General features: G+C 36.1%; 1 protein-coding gene across 4 annotated transcripts in view; it reads right to left on the bottom strand.

The window, feature by feature from the left end:
- The window catches only part of LOC126829671 (uncharacterized), a 46,278-nt gene that overhangs the window by 10,000 nt on the left and 16,100 nt on the right, over positions 1 to 20,178 (bottom strand). The window contains exons 7-19 of one of the 4 annotated variants that reach the window (XM_050559690.2): positions 18,068 to 18,249; positions 16,189 to 16,265; positions 14,846 to 14,919; positions 13,838 to 13,995; positions 12,623 to 12,827; positions 11,493 to 11,554; positions 10,484 to 10,543; positions 8,744 to 8,855; positions 8,377 to 8,424; positions 7,638 to 7,745; positions 6,253 to 6,297; positions 4,960 to 5,901; positions 4,454 to 4,576 (exon numbers count right to left, since the gene is read on the bottom strand). In XM_050559690.2, the coding sequence (XP_050415647.1) occupies positions 4,454 to 4,576; positions 4,960 to 5,901; positions 6,253 to 6,297; positions 7,638 to 7,745; positions 8,377 to 8,424; positions 8,744 to 8,855; positions 10,484 to 10,543; positions 11,493 to 11,554; positions 12,623 to 12,827; positions 13,838 to 13,995; positions 14,846 to 14,919; positions 16,189 to 16,265; positions 18,068 to 18,249 (2,196 nt within the window). Of the gene's footprint in view, positions 1 to 4,453; positions 4,577 to 4,959; positions 5,902 to 6,252; positions 6,298 to 7,637; positions 7,746 to 8,376; positions 8,425 to 8,743; positions 8,856 to 10,483; positions 10,544 to 11,492; positions 11,555 to 12,622; positions 12,828 to 13,424; positions 13,434 to 13,563; positions 13,583 to 13,837; positions 13,996 to 14,845; positions 14,920 to 16,188; positions 16,266 to 18,067; positions 20,114 to 20,178 lie in introns of those variants that run through there. The other 3 variants (XM_056102882.1, XM_050559692.2, XM_050559694.2) reach the window with 3 other exon arrangements.

Here is a 20,178-nt window from a genome sequence, read left to right as displayed (position 1 = left end):
CCAATATTTGATTATTGCTCTATTATTTGGGGAAATGCTACCAAAAGTAGATTAGACATTCTTTTAAAATTACAAAAGAGGGCAGCAAGAACTATTCTTGATGCACCGATTGAAACTCCGTCCACCTCTTTATTTACTAAACTCGGTTGGCTTACCCTTACACAGAGGATTCTTTACAATAAAATTGTCTTAGCATTCAAAATTATTACATTTAATACTCCACTTTATCTAAATTTCTATTTTATTGAAAAATCTCTTGTTTCCAAAACGGATATCTTGCTCCGTTCACAGATTGCAAAACGGAATCCATGAAACGTACTTTTCATTATTCTGCATGTCTTTTATGGAACAATCTGCCTTTTGATATAAAGATTAAACTGAAAAGTCATTTATTTTGCACACTGAAGGAACCATAATATTCAACTGATGACATACTTATTATTTTTAACTTGCAACTGCATTCTATTTTATTTTGTGTGTAATTATAGTGTTCTTCCTATTTTCTACTTGTATAATGTATATGTTTTGAAGTTTGGGAGTGACTTATCAAACTTCCCACTTTAAAATGCTATTGCATTTCTAATGATTTTAAATTTATCCTGATATTACATGTATATATGTCTTTGTAGCTTAGGAGGGACCTATGGAAGATTAGTTTTTTTGCAAACTAAATACGTTGCCTCATTAAATAAAGTTTTTATTATTATTATTATTATTATTATAGTATCATGCAAGGTAGGGCTTGTGATATATCATGTAAAGGGTTTTCGTAGCCACTGAATTTAAAATTGAATTATTTATTGGAATTTTCGATGAAACGGAAAGGTTTGTTCCGCACAGGTATTAGCTTAGAAGGGACAAATACCATTTGTAGAACCAGATATTTGATGTTAGTGAACCCATTTTTTCTAGGACACCTGTTTCACACAAAATCTTATTTTCTATCCAGACGAACCTTCAGTATAATAATCTATATGCATACAAAGTTTATGAAAATACACATTCAAGCAGCATTTAATATGGTCTACCACCTGTAGGACACTCCCTTCAACTTAAAAATAAATTGTTTATTGGAATTTTCGATTAAACGTAAACTTTCTGTAAAATGTAAAATATTCGACTAATATACCAGTTGTAACATGTTTAACATCATATCTTTCCATGCGAATTAACAATAAATTTTTCATTCGATAAAACGGAAACATTTTTTATACTTGTAAAATAAATACCTATTGTGTATATGATACGTTGAAGTCTACCATGTAATACGGAAATTTGCAACACGTTTATAAGCACCATATCTTTCTACATGAACTAACAATAAATTGTCCATTGGATAAAAAGGAGACATTTTTTTTATATATATAACTGTAAAATAATATATGAATTATCGTTTTAACATCATATCTTTGCCTCCCTTTTCAGGGATAGACACTCAAAAGGAGTAGGGTAGTTTCGGGGGTCCCTAAACTAGTCAATGTTCTCGCGTAGTTATGAATTTATGTCGTTTTTGATGAATTATTAAGATATATGCATAAGCTAAAAACACCAGGATATACTCTAGAAAGTACCATTTAAATTACAGTCAGTTTTTTCAAAAGAAATTTCGAGTCTGGTTGTAGAGAACCCTGTCGTTCACCTCACGGAGCAAAGATAAGCCTGTCCTATCCTAGGTATCATATGTGTAATTTTATGTCAACTTCACAATTGTTAGTATAAATATAACATTTACTTGACAATTATCACAATTTTCATCTGGCCTTAAAACATTTTAATTGGATTTGTGTTCCTGGTGTTATAAGCTTTCCAAATATGTATAGTTTGTTTAATAGGGAGGACCTTGTAGCGGAACTGTGTTTCTAAGCAAGCTAAAAATTTTGGTTGCAGGCCTACTAGACTATACGACAAAAGTTGCCGGGCATAGAGGCGTTAATGTAAAAACGGACCACATTACCATTTCTGAACGAATAAGAGATCTTAAATTCTTAACAACTGGATATATCATAAATAATTCTCAATACGGCTTAAAATGGTGCAAAGGCATAGTAGATGAAATTAAAATGACTCACTATTTTGGTGAAATGTCTTGTGATCTGTGAGATCCAAAATAATCAATTCCATATTATGCCCCATTGTATTGTTTATGGGGTGTGTGTGTGTGTGGGGGGGGGGGGGGGTCGCATAGGATGTGTCATTTTTAGCAGTATCATTAACATGATTTTCAGCATTATTTTTGAGTTTTTATTCATGTTCAGTGACTCTGAAAACCTTATAAAAGAGACATTATAAGCTATATAAAACAGTCATTCATGTTATGGAAATTCTGACCGCCATTTTGAATTTTCCCCATCTTGGATTTTTAAAACTCTTTGTTTAGATTAAACAAACATTGTGCAAGAGTTAAATCTGCCTATTGCAGGTCTTTCTTTAGGCCTGAAATGTTTTCTAAATTATTATTTAGACATTTATTAACTGACCCAGGCCATAATCAACTCTCGATAGCATCGGATTTCTCCGATATTAAATAAATTAGAACGTATCAGTCATATTTTGATTTAATCTAAAAATGGAGGAGCGAGACTTAGCTTCGAGCAACCAGTACAGTTGTTGAAATTATTGCACGTGTCTTGTCAAACCTTCAAAGGCTAATATCTTCGCTTGCAATAGAGTAATTTGAATGAAATTGTCAAATTATTCATTTTACATTATCTATTTTCGAACTATTGTAGCAAGAATGGCTAGCTCTTTATCTAAATCTTACGTAATGAATCTTTAATTGTAAGCTCATTGGATAGTACATGTCATATCAAACAATGAAATGACTATTATCTGACATATTGGCCATTTTAGGAAATTTTGTCGCCATTTTGAATTTCTGCCATCTTGGATCTGGGACACTCATATTTGAGATTATTTTTTATGATCAATGTTTCTGATATCTATTCAATCACTTAAGTTGACCAAACAGATAATTTGGGTCTGAACACGATTTGTTAGTAAACATACGAACAGACATGAAAAAAAAAATCGAAAATGTTGCTTTTTTCAGATTAATCTTTTATTTTAAAACTGATAGTATTGATTAAACAACATATATCATATACCAGCAGATGCAGAATTATATTATGAACATTTTGAGATATATTACATATCGATATAGGTGAAACTGTTGAGGAGTTATGAAGGCTTCCCCGACTCGCACTATTTCAAATAAGAAAAAAAACGTCGGCCATTTTTTTTAAAGATGGCCACCAAACTGACATTTGGCAAAGTGACCCGGAAGTCCATCAACCAATTTTGGACACTTTAGACCTAAGGCTAACTGAAAATCATAGTTAAACCAATTCATCAACTTGGTAATGAATATCTGCCTGTCACATGGACCAATAACGATGAGAAGCCCCTCATTGAAACATCGTAGTTAATAAACCTAGTGAACTCTATCCATAAAGCTAATATCGCTTTCACTAAATGTCTTTTAAACTGAACTGATATTATAACACAGTTACCTTCTGGCTCAGTGAATAAGACACTGACTTACTAATCTGGAGGGCAAGGTTCGATCCTGGAGGTGGACGACAAACCACCTCATGATGTTCCTGTGAGCTTTTCCCTGATCAGTGTTGAAGACAGAGGGCCTGCCAATGAACAGTGTCTACATAATGTAGTTCTTTAGAATAAATCAAAAACCGAAGTTTTGTATACACATAAAAGATTCCGTAACAGTTTGAATTTGAAATAAGAGTAGGCTGTAGATTGTTATTCTGTCAAAATCACCCTATCAGAACATTGCATGGCATATGCCCGTCTTCATCAGTTCGGGTGGTGCAGTAAAGTAGGATGTTAAACCCCATTTCATTTGATCTCATTTCAGAATGATGGACTTACCTTAGCTCTACAATAAAAAGGATGGAATGATGGACTTACCTTAGCTCTACAATAAAAAGGATGGAATGATGGACTTACCTTAGCTCTACAATAAAAGTGATGGAGTGATAGACTTCGCTTACAATAAATCTGATGGCATGAAGGACTACCTTAGGTCTAAAATAAACTGATGAAATAAAAGACTTACTGTAGCTCTACAATAAAACTGATAGCATGATGGACTTACCTTAGCTCTACAATAAAAATGATGGAATGATAGACTAACCTTAGCTCTACAATAAAACTGATGAATGACAGATTTACTTTATCCCTACAATAAAACTGATGGAATGATGGACTTACTTTTAGATCTACAATAAAACTGATGGAATGATGGACTTATCTTAGCTCAAAAATAAAACTGATGGAATGACAAACTTACCTTAGCTCTACAATAAAACTGATAAAATAACAGACTAAAATAAAACTGATTGAATGGAAGACTTACTTCAGCTCTACAATAAAACTGATGGAATGACAAACTTACCTTAGCTCTACAATAAAACTGATGGAATGATGGACTTACCTTAGCTCTACAATAAAACTGATATTGTCTGATCGTGTGAAGTAACGACAGGGAATCTTTACCACCAGATAAACAAACCAACAAACGGTCACCATCTTGAATCATGTTGTACTCTTCTAATGCCTAATAAAATTTAAAAGTTTTCATATTAACCCTAAATAATGGACCATACAGATTTCATGGAACATGTTAAACTCATTTCTCAGAATGCAAAAGTGGCATAACTTCATAAATTACTACGGTGCTTAAATGGCATTTAATGAGAGAGGTCACCACTAAAGCTAGTTCAAGATGAACACATCCTATTGACTGAGATATTATTCTGGAAGATTCTTCTTTAACTTTGACCAAATGTTTGAAATAGACAGACCTGAAATGATTCTACAAATTTCTTCCGACAACCGAGCCCAAATTTCCAAAATTTCTGTGACAACCTTACTCAATATTCTACATCCACTCCCTTTCCGGCCAGTGGTTGCCTCCCTTTATACGCCAAATGTACTTACCGTTACAGTTGGTTTAAAGATATCTTTAGGTGGTGAAAACCATTTAACTTTTTTATTTCTGTTTTCATTTGTTGCTGAATTACTGACAGGTTTCTTTAATAATGGACATACAAGATTAACACTATCGCTATAGTTACCAGTATCAGGATTAACACTATTGCTATAGTTACCGGTATCAGGATTAACACTATTGTTATAGTTACCGGTATCAGGATTAACACTATCGCTATAGTTACCGGTATCAGGATTAACATGTTGACTTATTCTGTCTTCAAAATCTTTGCTGCCATCTTTTTCACTTTCTAACCTAATTTCAGTACTGGCATCTTCTGCACTTTTCACGTCAGTCATGTTTCTACTTTCATTTTCAAATTTATTTAAATAAACTGGATCCTGTTTATCTAATACAAGATTTTTCGACTCAGATGAGATGCCAGGACGTTTTTCTACCGTGGTATTATTTGATATCACAGACATACTCTTATTATTTACAAGATCATTCCCTTCAAGCCCACCACTAAAATTTTTATCAACAGTTTTATTTTCTAGAATTCTGGTCCTTGAATCGTAATTTTTTTCCTGGCTATCTTCTGATAATTTGTGTCTTTTATTTGGGATTTCTTCACTTGTGAATCCTCTATCTAAACAGTTAACCATTCCTTCTGAAAATTGCACTTCAGAATCAGACCCCTTTCCTACATTTTCTCTTTTCAATTGTGTCCAGAAATTAACCGATATGTGATTTGTTGTGTCCTCTATAGAATCAACCAATCCTAATCGTTGTTTCAGAACTTCTGGACAGAATGGTAATTGGTCAATAGAAACTGAGTTTTTCTTGTTGCCTAGGAGACAATCTTGAGCTTCACTAGGTAGAACAAACCAGCGATATTTCTTTGATTCTTCATCGAACAGCAGACACTGGTCAGGTAGTGTGATCTTGGTCTGTAAAAATAACAGAAATTTCATTAAATTGGAAAGAGAGAGAGAGAGAGAGAGAGAGAGAGAGAGAGTATAACTCCACTCGACACAAACCAGGTCATTTCGGGATTAACATAGGTTCAATTTTATTTCAATAATTTGTTTGCGGCGTAGGGGTCTTTAGTAGTGGAAGAAAACCGGGGGACTTGGAGAAAACCCACGAGGTAGGACAGGCTACCCTACTCCTTGTCATCGAAGCCCACCCACTTGACTCATTGACAGACCTTATGATGCAACACATATGCGTCAACCATTCGGTCACCCAACCCCCTGCTACACAAAACCATTAATATAAGGTAAGAGTAAAATATCTACCTTGGCGGCTTTCTCAAATATTTGTTCAGCTGTTGACAAACATTCCTAGAAAACAGATTTAAACAGAAATTATCAAAAACCTGTTGGTTTTTCTTATGTATATGAGAAAAGAGAGAGAGAGAGAAATGGGGTTTAACGTCCACTCGACACAAACTAGGTCATTTCAGGACTAACATATGGTTTAATTTTATTTACATAATTCGCTTGCGCGTAGGAGTCTTTAGTAGTGGGAGGAAACTGGAGGACCCGGAGAAAACCCACGAGGTTGGACAGGCGACCCTACTCCTTGCCACGTACAACCGGGGATTCGAAACCACGCCAGTCGACTCAATGACAGACTTTATGATACAGCGCGCGCACGCTAACCATTAAGCCATCCAACCCCCCCAGAAAAGTGGTTGAATGATTGATGTATATAAATACAATTAAAGTGATTGTTTGATTAGATGTTGAAGTCGTTTTTGATATTTCCATTCAAGTCATCTAAACTTTACATGTTGGAGTTATAAAGATGACAGATGCATTGGATTTAATATTCGATAGAAGAGTTTGAAATTAAAGTGCATCTGCAATTTGGAATTGTATCGTCGTTCTGATGAGATGAATAAATGAGGTCCTGTGTATAGATTAGCGTGTACGTTAAAGAATCCTTGACAGATGGAAATCTAAATAAGAGTTCCTCGTAGCACCACTTACTAGGAAGAATTTCCCTCATAGCACACACTGTATGGTGAATGTCAGTCTTCATTAAAGCAGTCGGCGGCTAAAAGTAGGATCTTAAAGGAGGTAAATCGCTAATATTTTGGACCTAGAAATTGGCACAAATGGGTCGCAACACATATAATAATGTAATATGAATTTATATAAACTGTTTTACATTCAATCGTGTCCGTTTTACTGTGAATTGTCATCAGTTATGTTCTGCGAAATACGCAAGATGTCTCACCCGCAAGTCAGTTTCTAGCGTCTGGTTATTCCAGTCAACACCGATATTATTTATTGCGCATACTCTCCTAAAAAGAATATGATATCACCGTTTGACATGACTTGTGGAATATGTCTAGCCTCATTCTTTGATCACCTTGTTAGAAATGGCACTGAAACGCATTATGGTACACAATTCGTGTACCAATGGTAAAATGTTTGTTTTGTCTTAAATATTGGATATCAGAAGCCCATCTTTTCCAGGTAAGATCACAACACCAATGCTGATTTAAATTGCAAAAGATTTCGTATTTCAATGTTGAAGATTTGGGATGATATTGAGTTACGGACTTAGCTCCTTTAAATCACATTTCATTTTTAATTTTGTGATAAACCCGAGACATGCAATGGACCAGAAATAAATAACGAAAAGGTTAAAATTAAAGCGAATCCCAAGTTACCTTATAACTGTCAGGTAAAGGGCCTTTAACTACAGGTGGGGGTAGTTTATACTCCATTTTATCATCATGATAAGAAATATGACCCAACCATTTCCTATCTTTAAATGTCTACAAAATAAAACAAATATAGAAATAAATAATGACAGGTTGTCCCTTTAATACTGTAGCACTTGTTAATGGTTACTTGATATAATTTATATTATTTTATCTTTGGACAGATCAAAATCATGTGAAACTATTGTCAAACCATACACTATTTTCAAGCCATGTACTGTTGTCAAACCATATACTATTGTAATAATAATAATCTTTATTCACGAAAACCATCAGGTTACAAGATTTCATTAAATTTCATTTTACATTTTCATTATATTCCCAATTCACATCAAAATATAAACGATTTAAATTTAACATTAAAAATAGTATCTTATATATACATTTTATTAAACATCAGACTATTTCTTAGCAGTATTTACATTTGTGGGACCGAGAAAAATGACAATATATTTTCAATGAATTTACATAATTTTAGTTCGTTATCCTTAAGATGCAATAACTCATTCATTTTACGTGTGGATGGAAATTGGAAATAATATCTCATTACATATTGTCATACAATATACACACGATCTTCGGAGATAACCAGGTTAATTCAAATCGACACCATGACAAAAATGTAAATAAAAGGATGGAATTTTCTTTAGATTGAATCTAATTCAAGGTAATCATTTTTGCTCACTTGAAAATTTTTCTGTCTCCATTCACCAGTTTCTGGATTAAATATATACTGAAAATAAAAATTGTAGAATATAAAAATATCTAATTACTGAAATAAAATATCTCTTTGTGAAGAAAATAACCACAATATGGTAGACACCGCATCCATATATGGGAACAATAGTGGTTCATTGCGCATGGTTCTGGTTGACTAACCATTCACATCCATATATGGGTGTAATAGTGGTTCCTAGTGTAGTAAAGACAAGTAAAACGAAATTGTGAACTATAAAAACGAAACGAAATAGGATCTGTGTTTTAATCAGATTGATCTCCAATTTATTTTCATAAATGTTCATCCATGACAATAAAATAATTATAAAATAAACCTGTGGCAGTAATTTCCAGCCATGTTCAGCTACCATGGCAACCGATTCTACAACAAAATTTAATTCTTCTTCTGTCATAAAAAATGGAAGATTAAGGCGTGTAAAACCAGGTCTGAAAAAAAAAGAAAGAGAAACAGGGTTTAACATTCACTAGGTCATTTTGGGACTAACATATGGTTCAATTTTATTTTAATAATTTACGTGCAAGTAGGGGGTCTTTAGCAGAAACCGGCGAACTTTGAGAAAACATACAAGGTAGCATAGACAATCCTACTCCCTGTCCCGTACAAGCAGGGAATGGAAACCACGCCAAAATGAAATGAAATAAAATGGGTTTAATGTCCTACTGTTCTGCTCCTAAACTGGGCTAATGAAGACTGGCATACGCCATACAGTGTGCTATGAGGGAAATTTTGCCCGGGCAGCGGTGCTACAGCCTACTCTTATATCGAATTACAACTGCCAAGGGATCTTTTAAGTGCACGCCAATGTGTACACAGGACCTCGGTTTTTCGTCTCATCCGAATGATTAGACAGCTATTCTTGTCAGGCCCTCCGCCCTGCATCACTGACAAGGGGAAACCACGCCGGAAAATCTGGATGAACTTTCTCGGCCAATGCAAGGAAAACCAAGCCAAACGGCTCAATGAATGACCTTATGATTTAAAGCAACCATAGCAACCCAGTCGGACACCCAACCTCCCATCACATTTTGCGGCATCACAATTACCTCGGCATGTCCTTTACAGTAATTTATGATTATCCAGTATCAATGATGATTGTCAATAATAGTCATAAGGGATTGTACTTGATAATTGAGACTATGATACACTCTCAGCCTCACTCTAATTTTGTTCATAGAGTTACTTCCTGTAACTGGGGGAAATATAAAAATGCAGTAATTAATAAAAGTGGTTTTATTTTTATATTTTAGAAAAATGAAAACAGGTAATGCTGCCCTGTAGGAGTATCTGAGAAACAGATTATATTTTATTTATGGTCTTATATACTGGTATTTTTATAGGGTTTAGGAAATGAAAATGAAATGAAATGGGGTTTAACGTCCTACTGTTCTGCTCCTAACCTGGGCTAATGAAGACGGGCATACGCCATACAGTGTGCTATAAGGGAAATTTTGCCCGGGCAGCGGCACTACGGCCTACTCTTATATCGAATTCTAACTGCCAAGGGATCTTTTACGTGCACGCAAATGTGTACACGGGAACTCGGTTTTTCGTCCCATCCGAACGACTAGACAGCTTTCCTTGTCAGCCCCTCCGTCCTGCAATAGGGTTTAGGAGGATCTGATAGAAACAGATTATAGCCTAATATATGGTGGTAATTTGAGAGAGAGAGAGAGAGAGAGAGAGAGAGAGAGAGAGAGAAATGGGGTTTAACGTCCACTCGACACAAACTAGGTCATTTCGGGACTAACATACGGTTTAATTTTATTTCAATAATTCGCTTGCGCGTAGGGGTCTTTAGCAGTGGGAGGAAACCGGAGGACCCGGAGAAAACCCACGAGGTTGGACAGGCGACCCTACTCCTTGTCACGTACAACCGGGGATTTGAAACCACGCCAGTTGACTCAATGACAGACCTTATAATACAGCGCGCGCATGCTAACCATTCGGCCATCCAACCCCCCCTGGTGGTAATTTAAGTGATGTTGGAGGATATTTTATTTATGGACGAATTCTGTGTTTTATCTGTCACATGGTATTTTTAACATCTGCTCACCTCAGTATTTCACGATGAGAATATTCTCGATATCTCCTTAAATGTGTCCGGTCCAGTCGTCTGAAACAAAGATGGTATATTAAGTTATTAGTAAGTGTAGGGGGCACCACATATAAACATTAACACAGGACAAACCTACGGACAGGACACAATATACAGACACAACAAACAACAAACGTACATATCAGATCAAGTGAATGGATCCGGGGACTAGCAGTAAGCATCCACTGTGAGATACAGCTGTTACAAATAATAAAACTACTTTAATAATGACTGCTTGACTACCATGACATCCCTCCTTGCTGAATCAAATAATGACAACAAGAATAATCTACTATATATGGGAGCTGCGGTGGGGTCGCTGACCTGGAGATTCCATGTTCGATCCCGGTGTGAGCCAAGAAAGTTCATAAGGATTTTCTGGCAAGGTTCCACCCTGTCAGTGATGCATGAGAGGGCCTGGCAATGGACAATGTCATAATCGTTCCTATGGACTGAAAACCTGCAGTCTTGTGTACACATTGGTGTGCACGTAAAAGAACCCTTGGTAGTTGGAATTCGATATAAGAGTATAACGTAGCAACGATGTTCGGGCAAAATTTAACTCATACACTGCACGGTTGATGTGCATTTTCATTAGCCCAGTCGGGGCAGAACAGTAGAATGTGAAACTCCATTAGATTTCATTTCTACTATGTATGCTGGTATTGCAACAAGTTTGTTATCCTTTCCGGACAGCGGTCTAGTCGTTCGGATGGGACGAAAAACCAGGTCCCATGTACACATTGGCGTGCACGTAAAAGATCCCTTGACAGTTGGAATTCAATATAAGAATAGGCCATAGTGCCGCTGTCCGGGCCGAAATTCCCTCATAGCACATTGTATGGTGTATGTCCATCTTTATTAGCCCTGTTCGGAGCAGAACAGTAGGATGTTAAACCCCATTTCATTTCATTTTATTTATTAAACTTTCATGAACACATATAGATATGATATATATGTTACCCACCCATCTTCAACAAGTAAGTTTTCTATTTTTTCTTCTATTTCTTTATTTAATCCCAACAAATCCTGTAAAAACATAAACAGGACTTCGTTAAACACAAGTAGGAAAATATAGAAAATTTTACAGACATTAGCATTTTACATACTAAACAATTCAGGCCTTTCATATGCAAATTTTCCCAATTGGTCATTTTTTGCATATTCTGTTTAGCTCTGACCAGCAAAATAATTTTTCAAGGCGAATAAGACGATTTTTAACATTGACAGACGTAATCATTTCAATTTTTTCGGCAATACTATATACTATGGTTGTTTTCCGGTATATAGCATAGCCCCAATTTTTTACTGATTTATAAACATGCAAATTATTTTATCAATCAAATGATAGATAAAAACCTACTTGTTCTATCTATTCATGTATGTCTTCTGGTTAAAGGGAGCCATGGTGGCTAAGTGGGTAAGACGCTGGCTCACTAGCCTGGAGGTCGGGTGTTCGATCCCTGCATTGACCGAGAAAGTTCATGGGGATGTTCTGACGTGATTTCCCCTTGTCAGTGGTGCAGTAAGGAGGGGCTGACAAGGACAGCTATCTAGTTGTTCGGATGGGATGAAAAACCGAGGTCCCGTGTATACATTGGCATGCATGTAAAAGATCCCTTGGCAGTTGGAATTCGAGACAGAGTAGGCCGTAGTGCCGCTGACTGGGAAAGAATTTCCCTCATAGCACACTGTATGGCGTATGCCCGTCCTCATTAGCCCCGTCGGAGCAGAACAGTAGGACGTCAAACCTCATTTCATTTCATTTCCTTTTGGTTACAGTATTAGTCTAGGTCATTTCAGGACTAACACATGGTTGAATTTTTTATTTCTATAATTCGGTTGGGCGTAGGGGTCTTTACCAATGGGTGACAACCGGAGGACCCGGAGAAAATCACGAGATTGAACAGGCGAGCCTACTCCTTGGCGCGTACAACCGGTGAATCGAAACCACGCCAGTTGACTCGATGACAGACTTTATGATTCAGCGCTCACATGCTAAAACAATCCTCCAACCAATTATAACCTCCAAGTAAAGTAGGAAGTTTAACCCCATTTCGTTTCGTGTCTCAATATAATGATAGAGAATATTCTCACCATAGCATAAGGTCCAGCACAAGCACATCCTCCTCGAGACTGGATACCAAACACATCATTCAAGATGGCACTGACAAAATTATGATGAAAGAATCGACCGTTACCAGGGTGATAGATGAGGAATGAAAAAACAGGAAGTCTGGAAACTGTTGTATTTCCTAAGATGACTAAATTTGGACATTTATTCCAAACTGCTAAAGCTTTCCTAAAAAAAAAGAACAAATTTGTAACAAATCAGCATACACAGTTATTTATTAGAGAGAGAGAGAGAGAGAGAGAGAGAGAGAGAGAGAGAGCGCGACAGAGAAATGAAGCTTAACATCCACTCGACACAAACTAGGCCATTTCAGGACTAACATATGGTTCACTTTTATGTTCACTGTCCATGATAATTTGTTAATGAAAGTTTTACTATTGTAAATTATGTTCACTGTCTATGATAACTTGTTAATGAATGTCTTACTATAGTAAGTTATGGTGGCTGCAGGACAACTTATTAATGAAAATCTATTATAGTTAATTATGTTCTCTGTCCATGACAACATGTTAATGAAAGTCTCACTATAGTAGGCTACGTTCTCTGTCCAACATGTTAATGAAAGTCTTACTATAGTAGGTTATGTTTGCTGTCTATGATGACATTTTAATGAAAGTTTTACTATAGTAGGTTATGTTTACTGTCTATGATGACATTTTAATGAAAGTTTTACTATAGTAAATTATGGTGGTTGCATGACAACTTATTAAGGAAAGTCTTAATATAGTAAATTATGTTCGCTAAACATGTTAATGAAAGTCTTACTGTAGTAGGCTATGTATACTGTCCATGATAACTTGTTAATGAAATTCTTAATACTGGTTGCATGACAACATATTAAGGAAAGTTTTAATATAGTAAGTTATGTTCTCTGTCCATGATAACATGATAATGAAAGTCTTACTGTAGTAGGCTATGTTCTCTGTCCAACATGTTAATGAAAGTCTTACTGTAGTAGGTTATGTTTACTGTCCATGATAACTTGTTAATGAAAGTCTTACTGTAGTTCGCTGTCTATGACAACATGTTAATGAAAGTCTTACTGTAGTAGGCTATGTTCGCTGTCTATGATAACATGTTAATGAAAGTCTTACTATAGTTCACTGTCTATGATAACGTGTTAATGAAAGTCTTACTATAGTTCACTGTCTATGATAACGTGTTAATGAAAGTCTTACTGTAGTAGGCTATGTTCTCTGTCCATGATAACCTGTGATGTTACAGCTTGTTTTAATTGGAATACCAGACCAGCTCGTATAGATTCTACAATAGATGGTGTTCCACCTTCTTCCTTTAATTCTGGTTCTTGTAGATAACGCTGACTATCTCTTCCCACCTGGAATAACAATAACTCCTTATATTACAACCTAAATCCCTATTACAACCTAACTCCTTATTACAACCTAACTCCCTATTACAACCTAACTCCTTATTACAATAGGTTATCTATTCAAAATTTTGAAAGTACTGATTTGCATTAAAGATGAGGTGGGGAAATCAAGTAATTTCGGGGAAAAACATATGGTTCAATCTCACTTCAATAATTGCATGGGTCTTAATTATCTGTGGGAGGAAAATGGAGAACCTCAACCCTGCCGCCCTGTAAATAGTGTTTAACGTAAGCTATAATAAAGAAGGGTTTAATAGTATCTGGGTCTTCGTCTGAGGGAGGGAGCTGGAGGAAACGAAAGTAGGACAGGTAACTCTATTCATTGTCATGTACAATCTTATGATCTAAGATGCAGGCACTAAACCATTAGTCTACCCCCACCCCAACTGGGGAGAGAGAGAGAGAAATGGGGTTTAACGTCCACTCGACACAAACTAGGTCATTTCGGGACTAACATATGGTTTAATTTCAATAATTTGCTTGTGCGTAGGGGTCTTTAGCAGTGGGAGGAAACCGGAGGACCCGGAGAAAACCCACGAGGTTGGACAGGCGACCCTACTCCTTGTCACGTACAACCGGGGATTCACGATACCACGCCAGTTGACTCACTGACAGACTTTATAATACAACACTCACGTGCTAACCATTCGGCCATCCCCCCCCCCACCCCAACTGAGGAAAATAGTGTTTACTGTAATAAACAAGGGTTTAATGATGTCTGGGTTATCGCCGGTATATCTATTGGTCATTTATTTTGCGTCAGTGATTTTATCAAAACGTTTGAAATAATACTCACATAGAAGACAGAACCACCTCCACAAACTTCAGGATAAGGATTATGAAATAATTTCTTCTTAGCTATAAGCAATCCTATTAACAAAAACAAATACATTAGATAAAGAGCCGATGGTTCTCGCTATAATAGTTCAAAAATAGATAATGAAAAAAAGAATAATGACAATTTCAGTCATATTAATTTATTCTAAGTAAAGGGGGGGTTGGATGGTCGAATGCTTAGCATTAAGGCCTGTCATTGAGTCAACTGTCATGGTTTCGAATCCACGGTTGTACGTGACAAGGAGTAGGGTCGCCTTCCAGGCTCGTGGGTTTTCTCCGGGTCCTCCGGTTTCCTCCCACTGCTAAAAACCCAACATATGTTAGTCCAGAAATGACCTAGTTTGTGTTGAGTGGACGTTAAACCCCATTTCTCTCTCTCTCTCTTTCTAAGTAAAGCTATGAATGTTGGATGTTTTTATAAGAATAGCATAATCTATGTTTTAATTACCACCATTGTTACAATAACAAACAAAGACTTGATTATCCATTTTTAAATTAAATCATTAAATGAAGATTGTGTTTCAATCCGTTAAATATCACAACCATCCGATGATCTAGTGAGTTGATTGGAGACTTTTCATGTGAATAAATGTCTAATTTATAATCAATATAATATTTGAGACTATGTGTTAGTCCCGAAATGACCTAGTTTGTGTCAAGTGGACATTAAACCCCATCTCTCTCTCTCTCTCTCTCCATCCAAAAACTAATTATAATTTGTCAACAAACAAGTGCTTTTTAAAAATTACGGCCAGTTATTCAAAGATAAAGTTAAACGAAGAGGAATCAGCCATAGCAAGAGTTGTCATTGATCTATTTCAATCATAATGAAGTGGTATCAGACCTTTATGAATTAAAGAAATGAAATGGAGTTTAACGTCCTACTTTTCTGCAACAACTGGGATAATAAAGAAGAGAGAGATAAATCGGGTTTAACGTCCACTCGACACAAACTAGGTCATTTCGGGACTAACATAAGGTTTAATTTTATTTTATTTTCATAATTTGCTTGCGCGTAGGGGTCTTAGGCAGTGGGAGGAAACTGGAGGACCAGGAGAAAACCCATGAGGCTGGACAGGCGACCCTACTCCTTGTCACGTACAACCATGAATGGGTAACCACACATAAAAATCCAGAGGAACTTTCTCAGTCAACAACTAGAGCAGGGTGTCACCCGGAGTATAGACAAAGGCTCCGGGCAAGCTTATAGCCAGCCAGTCGTATTACTCACCGAGCCACAGCTGATCAGAGAAGTGTTATCAGGCCTTTATGAATTAAAGAACAAATGATAATGAACAATACCTGGAGTGGACACACCTCCAACAAATTTATGCGGTGAAATAAAAATAGCATCTTTATATACCAGATGTTGATCTTCACTGTAAGTAAAATAAAATATTTCCAGCATGATCTTGTTCTGGTCACATATTACTTTACTGGTCTAGACCAACTGGTAGTTAATTGAAATGTCATAAAAAATAGGTCATTCAAAGAATACCACAAGAATTAAACATGTATTATGCAAGAGTTAAATCTACCCATTGCAGGTCTTTCTTTAGGCCTTAAACATACATTATTCAAGAGCTAAATCTGCCCATTGCAAGTCTTTCTTCAGGCCTAAAATGTTATATAAACTATAAAAAGATCTTGATCAACTCTCGATGCCATCCTATGTATTGAATTTTCACTGGATTTGAATCTGATCAGCTGCTCAACGCTCACTGATGATTAAATCCAAAAGTGGATAATCGAGACTACGTTTTTATCATACCGACTTTAGTAAAGATGATCGAAGCTAGGCTTTAAATTCAATTGCTAATATCTTGGTTCGGAGTGGAGCAATTTGACTGAAATTTTTAGAATATTCTACTTACGTTATCTAGTTTTTAACTATTATAGTGAGAACTGCCAGCTCTTTATCTAATCTCTGTCATTTATTTCAAGTACAGTCATGTTTCAATTCATGTTTTGTTTCAAGTTTCAACACTTGAACATTTTGAAGTAAAAACTTCTCAGAAGAGCAACTCTGAATTTTTTTTAAATCAAGGGTTTTTAAGAGACAGGAAGCCAATGTTTTAGTACACCAACTAATTGGTGTGGCCTATTAAGCATGTAAGATTTATTAAAGGACAATATTGGTGTTCGTCATTATCACATATGTGATAGTAGTGGTTAAACACGTCCCAAATATAATTTTAACACGATAGATGCATAATGAAGATTTAAAGAAACGGAAGTGACGAAAGCAAAAGGAAAATATGAGTTATCCTTCTATATAACTGACTGAAGTGACCAGTGATAATAGATACACAGGCGAATTTCTGATCACTAATAATTCCTTCCAAGACCAAGTTGTTTTGTGAGACTGTGAGGGGATATCTGACAATTTATAAAAAGAATTGACTGTCACTAGGAAAAATCTGTGCATTACCCTGTTTTTATTAAAGATACATTATGGGAGATAAGATAAAGAGATGGCAGTTCTCGCTATAATAGTTAAAAACTAGATAGTGTAAAGGTAATTTGCTGAAAATTTCAGTCAAATTGATCCACTGTGAGCCGAGAAAGAAGCGGGTGAAATGTTTGCATAGTCTTGGTCATCATTACTAAAATCATTAATATAAACAGCATAGTCTCGATTATCCACTTTTTTTGATTTAATTATCAATGGCCGTTAGCGGCATATAGGAATCTAATCCAGCCAACATCGAAGGCTAGCCTTGACATCGAGAGTTTATTATGGTCTGGATAAGTTAATTAATGTCTAATTGATAATTTAGATAACATTTCAGGCCTAAAGAAAGACTTGTAATAAGCAGATTTTGCTCTTGCATAATGCATGTTTAAGTATAAAATGAATGTACGGGAATCAATGGATCTCTGTGTTAAAATTATATTTGGAACATGTTTAACAAGTTCTATCACATATGTGATAATGGCTGACATCAATATTGTCCTTTAATCTATACTAATATTTGTGACTGTCGTTTGTCTGTCAGTTCGGGGTTGGCGGCTACACTAGGTCTGCCCCGAGTCTGAAATTTGGGGTATAGGGGTAGCTCGGACCAGGGAGTAACATAGGCCAGGTGGCGTTAGTCTACCACTTCCAGTTTCGGGGTTATGACCCCCGAGCGAAGCCGGACATTCTTCTAGTTGAATATAAATGTAAACCAAGACTTACCCTGGTATAACTGGATTCATATCGATCTGTACATAAGGTGCTGCAGTGGCATAATCCCACAATGCTAGAGCACCATATCTATGTAAAGTTATAGTTATGAGATTCACGTCTACCAGTATACCAGTGATATTGGACGCAGCAGAAAAACAACCAATCAACTGTTGACCGCAATTCTCATATTTCTGTTGAAAATAAAAATCTGTTGAAGCTCAACTTGGAATGGGTTTAATGTCTTGTCATTACGTTACTTTAGTTTGTTTTTGTTTCTTTTCAGACAAATGTTACTTATTTATTTACTTGTAGGGGGCAGGGGGGTGGGGGGGGCCAATGGTCTGTCAAGAAGTCAACTGGCATGGTTTCGATTCCCTGTTTGTATGTGACAAGGAGTAGGGTCGCTTGTCCAAAGTCGTGGGTTTTCTCTGAGTCCTCCGGTTTCCTCCAACTGCTACAGATCCCCACGCACACCAGCAAATTAATGAATAAATGTAAACCATATGTGACCCCCCATGGCATACTGGGTAGTAGTGTGGAAATTTTAAAAATTGAGTTATTGTTATTTTCACATTCTCCAACTCATTACCTTCAATTTGATGTATTGTTTGTTTGAAACGGGCAAAAATTGACTGAGCTCTGTCCATTCGAAGCTACCCAACACACAAAAGTAAGTTTTGAGAAAAAGCAAGTCAAAGATTTGGTATGTTCCAAAACAAAATCCCATAGCAACCAGGCCATTTATTTGCTGTTTTGGCGTTGAATATATCCATGGGTTTTCAGGGGTGCTGAAGACGAAAATCGTAAAAATTTGATCCGACGATTTCCGCCATTTATTTGCTATTTTGTCGTTTAATATTTTTTTCATTTAGGATTCCAAGGGTGCTGACAACGAAAATCATAGTAAATGCACTCCTTTCATGACGAAACATCCATAACACATACGCCATATTCACATGATAGTGTTAATTATACTGAAGAATAATCTATATATTAGTAGTCTGTTTTGTATATTATAACGTTGGTGAGATTAGCAGTTAATCTCATCAATTAATTAGCACCATAGTGCCAGCTAGTGGTCAGGAGATTAAGATTGTTGATTGGATAATCATCAAAGAAGCCGCCACAGCTGTACGCGTGTTCATTTAACACATGAATTAAAATAAGATTTTTGCGTGTATGATAGGTCTATTATTATTTTCAGGTACTGTAACGGTATCAAAATATGAGTCCCTATAGAAATGTCAATTTCATATTCAAGAAATACTTACGTTCACTTTCGTGCATTCTGGCTTTGATGTAATTAAACAATGGCAGACTCGAGAATCGTTGCAATTCGGCTCATTGGTCTCATTTTTTCGACCCATGGTGATAAGAGAATTTTAAACAATAATATCCAAGATGCATTCCTTACGTCAGCCACGTAACCATAATGCTTTTCACTCGGTGTCTGGGCCAATCAGCAAACGAGTTGTGTAGACAGCACAGCAACAAGCGGAGGTGGTTTATATTTTTTAGGGGTTTTAAAACTCGATTGTATCGGTTCAAAATCAATTCATCGACATTAATTTGATCATATTTGTAAACTAGAGATTCTCCGCTTTACAACAATGCCAATTATTATGCAAGAGGAATGACCGGTCGTCCCGCAGCGAGTGAAGAAAAATAACTAATTTCGTCGAGAATTTTAACAAATAGGACAGATTTAAGAATACGGTACTCTTACCAAACGTTCAAATAAAGGTGTTCTAAAATCTTTTATTGCTATTTTGATCTTTTGTGTCAATAGATAGTATATTTATAGACTCATTTTTGTGAAAATCTCAATTTCGATCAAAATCAATATTTTCACTTATTTTGTCTCTAGTCCAAAATTAGATTTTGCGTATTCCGACTCACTTTGATATACGCAGTACCATATGTTAGTCCCAAAGTGACCTACTTTGTGTTGAGTGGACATTAAACACACACACTCTCTCTCTCTCTAATTTAAACAAGATTAAATGATACCCTGATTACAGTGACTGTAACCCAGGTATAGTTTAATCTTGTGTATCTAGCACTAATTTCTTTCACATTCATTTGACATCAAATCTTTGTTTAAAAATTTGTAAAAACTG

The sequence above is a fragment of the Patella vulgata genome, chromosome 8, assembly GCF_932274485.2.
Source record: "Patella vulgata chromosome 8, xgPatVulg1.2, whole genome shotgun sequence".
In the NCBI taxonomy this organism is placed as follows: Eukaryota; Metazoa; Mollusca; class Gastropoda; family Patellidae; genus Patella; species Patella vulgata.
The sequence above is the reverse complement of the archived record's forward strand: the minus strand, read 5'-3'. Positions and strand labels throughout refer to the sequence as shown.